This window comes from Buceros rhinoceros, unplaced genomic scaffold (genome assembly GCF_000710305.1).
Source record: "Buceros rhinoceros silvestris isolate BGI_N320 unplaced genomic scaffold, ASM71030v1 scaffold7325, whole genome shotgun sequence".
In the NCBI taxonomy this organism is placed as follows: Eukaryota; Metazoa; Chordata; class Aves; order Bucerotiformes; family Bucerotidae; genus Buceros; species Buceros rhinoceros.
The window spans coordinates 115,401-117,313 of record NW_010413351.1 but is presented as its reverse complement, the minus strand read 5'-3'; the positions used below and the strand labels follow the sequence as shown (position 1 = coordinate 117,313).

General features: G+C 50.1%; 1 protein-coding gene across 1 annotated transcript in view; it reads left to right on the top strand.

The window, feature by feature from the left end:
• The window catches only part of TBCD (tubulin folding cofactor D), a gene marked incomplete at its 5' end in the record, with an annotated part of 93,904 nt that extends 93,429 nt beyond the window's left edge, over positions 1 to 475 (top strand). Inside the window, one exon of the mRNA XM_010136695.1 lies at positions 359 to 475. Coding sequence (XP_010134997.1) covers positions 359 to 475 — 117 coding nt within the window. The remainder of the gene's footprint in view (positions 1 to 358) is intronic.
• Positions 476 to 1,913: the final 1,438 nt, after the last annotated feature.

Genomic DNA, 1,913 nt, shown 5'->3' with positions numbered 1-1,913 from the left:
GCGTGAACACAGTCCTTAGACAGACATCTATCCACATGCAGTCCCAGCTCATTTTAATGCAGATAGTCTGGAGCTGCCCCTCTGCTCAGCACTTCGGCCTGGTGAGGGTTTCGGAGTGGTTGGTTTCCTCTCTGTCTGAAGGGGAGGAGGCTGCACTGTCCCTGCTCTAGAGAACATGTGTTTGATGTGGCCATTTGCAAAGAAAAGCGATTGTTACTTTGAGTAACACAAGACAAGGTGAAAACATCCGAGGACCCCAGGCTCCTTCGCTCGTATCCCAGGCAGCCACGGGTGTTCCATAACCTCGCTCAGAACTACTGCTGTACCCATTTACTCTTTTATTGCTCTGCTTCCATAGTTCCAGAACGTTTTGGCCTTTTCAGTTATTTTAGAGTTCAGGCACAGCACCTGTGTGCTCATCGTCCCTCAGATTTTCCTAATAGGGCGGATCTTCATTCCCTTCATCATTGTCTAAAATATTTGAACACCATTGAGTTTATTTTCATGATGAGAATCATGAGCGGCATCAGTCCATTGCCCGGCCCAGCTCCACCGCAGGAGTGCCTGAGCCCCTCACAGCACCTGTGGCTGAGGGGCACCGCGGCCTCGCTCCTGCACAGCAGCTATGGGGCATCTTCACTAGTGGCGCTGCTGAAGCGCTTGTGGACCTAGCTCTAGGTGACATTACGTTACGCATGGCTCCGAGGTCAGCCACCTCCTCCTCTGGAACATGCTGATAATGCTTTACACTGAAGATGCTTCCTCGTGTGAGTACAGTCTGGGTATTGAGTTGTCAGTGATTAAAAAAAATACATATTTTTTTAAAGTATACTTTAAAAATTGGTCAGAGGAATAATAAATACTAAAGGCACCTATGAATAACCTTCACAGACACCCTGCTGTCCCCAGAGCACTTTTCTCCTCCTGTCCTTACCAAGTCACATCTACAGTTTTCCACTTTTTCTACAATTTTAGGAAATCTGCACTAACATTTTTGTAATTTTGGAAGACAGAGGCGTGACCTCTCACCTACAGAAGGGGTTGGTTTCAGAGCACAAGCTGACCTGCGCAGGGCTGCGTCAGGGCCTTCCAGTCAACTATCAGAAATGCTACATCCACGATGAATTCACTGATCTCAAACCAGCTTATTTCAGCTCCTTAATTACTGGGGGCTGAGAGAGGCCTGACAAGGGAGGAGAAAGCGGCCTCTGCCCTAAACGAGACCCAGCCCAATCCCCACACTGGTGTGTCGAACAGAACTGTCACAAACAGGGGCATGGGAAAGTGGGACATGGCACATGGCGGAATTTGGACTGGCACCTTTTCCTCCTCTTTTAATGTAAGCAAACAGTTGGTGTAACTTCCAGCCAAGGAGGCAGGCCTGCACCTGCCCCAAGAGCTGCTGGAGTTCACTCCCGAAGTGACGGTCACAGACCGCGAAGGCCTGGTCACAGCTGTCCCGCTGTGCTCACTCAGAGCGCACAACCCTCTGCTCTTCAGGAGCTCCCCCGTCCTGAGACCAGAGGAGGAGCAACAGAGGAGCCAAGCGCAGCACTGGGAGGCGCTGAATGAAGTTAACTGCAGAGGAAATCAACACTTTGCATTCCTTTCAACGTGTACAAATAACACCCGCTAAAGGGGGGTTATAGATTAAGGTGTTAAAAAGGACTGTAAATATTACAGCTTTGAGCAGCTGTATTTTCTTCTCCATTTAGTTTTTACTTAATTACTTGGTTGGGGTGCTGTTAAAACAGCGATACACGCGGCTCCTGTGACCTCCTGTCTCGTTTCCCGTAGAGCTCAGCGCAGTGACGTTGCAGGCCCAGGCTGAAGCTCTTGGTTCAGGAGCCCTTGGGACTGGAAGAGCTGGTGCTGTGGCCCCCTGGCAAAGCGGATGGGCTGCGACGGACCCT